Raw genomic sequence first — 2,352 nt, 5'->3', positions numbered from 1 at the left:
GGGCAAATTCCTCTACCATCAGCACTATAAGTGCAAAGAACTGTTATGCTTTCTTTTTCTTGTCCTGGTGAAATAACATACATATTTTTTTTATTTCTTGCTCCTAATAGTTTTCCAGTTTTGGGACATAACTGCATCCCTGTCTCATCCATGTTGTAGATACGAGAAGAGTTACTTAAAATATCAGAAGCATTTTCTTTTTCTAAATAGGTTTTTAATTCTGCAAACCATTGTCTAATATTTTCTTCAGTAACTGAAGCCCTACTTCTAGACAACACTTCTGCATATTTTAAGCCAATCTCTGGATGCCTTTTAAGAAATAATTTTAACCATTTTTGACCAGGCATGTTATTTTTAAAGCAATTGGGACGTGGAGCTTTGTCCAGAACATTTTTTATAGCACTTTTAACTATGTTAGGATGCATAGGATATCCAATACAAGCCTTATCTATTATCCACTGTTTAATTCTATTCTCTTCTTCACAGGATAAAACGGTTGGTGGTCCCATTTTTCTTATTGTAGGCACATTTTCGTGTAATTTGTTTATTAATGTTCCCTTTGGTATTTTATATTGCACTGAAGCTTTATTTGCACTCATAACTTTATTTCTAACCTTTTCAATTGCTTCTCTCAGACTTTCTTCCGTATACTGAATCCTTTGATAGTTTCTTTTTGATTTTTTTATTACATTACTTGTTTTCTTTGTCTTCATATTTTTAGAACACTTAGTTGACTGTTTTTTCTTATTATTCTCTAAAGTTTTCATTCTTTATAACAATTGACTTCTAGTTTAAGCTCAATATAATACCGCGGTCATTTACTGGATATAATAAATTTCTGACTTATCAAAATTTGACCGGTCGGTCATTTACTGGCAAAGCACTTTCGTTTTCAATACCAGAAAATGACCAACAAAATATTTAAAAAAATAATACTTATATTAATTTTTGTTCTATTTAAAACTGATATTAATAATTTATTAGTTTTTGTTCTTATTGCCTGTGGCGGTTAAGAACTCTGCAGCGGTTATAGATAAGCAGCTAGTGGTAAGCAGCGTGGATGAGGCTTAAGCTGGTGAATAAGACGTCGTGAACTCGTGTTAACTTGCGTGATGTATTTACAGGCTATGTACAGTACTTTATACACAGTTATTTTTGGATTTATTATATGGGCCCTGAAAAGGGCCGTTTGTATCCGACGGCTAAATGCCGGGTCCCTCTTGCCACTGAAGGTGTGGCTTGCAGCGAGTGGTGTGAATCCGCCTTGAGGACCCGCGTACCTCCGACTGCGCCCGCTTGCTCTTGCGCTGGTGGATTGCTGCGAGCTGCTTTACCGGCGGAGTGGAGCAGACCTTGCCGGAATCACTCTTCTCCGGGATCTCCGTTTGTGTCGCTTGATCTCTATGTTCCGGTTCCTCCCAGTCGGAATCGGCCTGGCATCCCTGTTCCCGGGTAATCGGCACGTACTGCGTCCCTCTGTTGACCGGCGCTGGTTGATGAGTGTTGGTGCTCCGGGTGGTCTTGCTCAGGACGGTCTGCGTGGCACACTCCGTGGAGCCGGGTCGCAGCGGTGAAATCAGACGAGGTAGAGCGGTGAAATCCTCCCTCGGCGAAGTATATCTCCACACCCGGATGTCTGCGGGGCAGAGGAAGATCCTCGGTGGTCTCGTGAGCCGCTTCCTGGTGATGTCGACGGGTATGAGTCGCCACGGGAGAAGGTCCCACTGCACGTGCCGCTCCTTCACGTAGACCTGGTCCGTGAATCCGTTATCCCCTGGTGATCGGGGGGTTCTGGGTCTAGTGCCGGATGGCTTTAATATTCCTCTCTTTATGATGCTGCGTAGAGAACCTCAGATGCTACTCGCAATACTGAAGTGTACTCTTGTTAGCACTCGAAAGAGCGAGGATGATTAGCCACACTTTGATAAGCCGGTTATAAAGGCAGAGTCGCAAAACTCTCTACCGCGCCACAGGTCGTTTACCTGCGCCGCATAGTGGCGGCGCGCTGAAGCGCTGCCTGCCGCAACGGCCTGCTTTCGGGAAAATCGCGACGCCGTGCATTATGCGTTGTACACGGCTGCGGCCCTGGTTGCCTATTCGTAGGCGTTGTGGTGGCTGCTCTTAGTCGCCACATTGCCATTTAATTTTTACACAGAGATAATAAATATTATTATTGTAATATATAGTTTTTAAAGTCGAGGTTTTACTGACATTTTAGGAAAAATTTAGCGATTTCTGAATATGTGGTGACGGTATATATAATTTAGAATATTTTTAATAAGAATTTGATTTCTTACTGTTTGCATATCACCGTTAAACAAAAATAAGAAATTCTGAAAAACAAATAAACTT

The 2,352-nt window shown here is 41.9% G+C and overlaps 1 protein-coding gene across 1 annotated transcript; it reads right to left on the bottom strand.

Moving 5' to 3' along the window:
* Nucleotides 1–16: 16 nt before the first annotated feature.
* LOC109862427 lies at nt 17–509 on the bottom strand (the record flags this gene model as incomplete). Its single annotated transcript, XM_020442485.1, has 1 exon — nt 17–509. A coding segment is annotated over exon 1 (493 nt), but the record flags the coding sequence as incomplete, so codon positions are not given.
* Between the last annotated feature and the right edge of the window lie 1,843 nt (nt 510–2,352).

The sequence above is a fragment of the Pseudomyrmex gracilis genome, unplaced genomic scaffold (assembly GCF_002006095.1).
Source record: "Pseudomyrmex gracilis isolate BER0280 unplaced genomic scaffold, ASM200609v1 scaffold_1780, whole genome shotgun sequence".
NCBI classification, from domain to species: domain Eukaryota; kingdom Metazoa; phylum Arthropoda; class Insecta; order Hymenoptera; family Formicidae; genus Pseudomyrmex; species Pseudomyrmex gracilis.
This window is presented reverse-complemented; position numbering and strand designations above follow the sequence as displayed.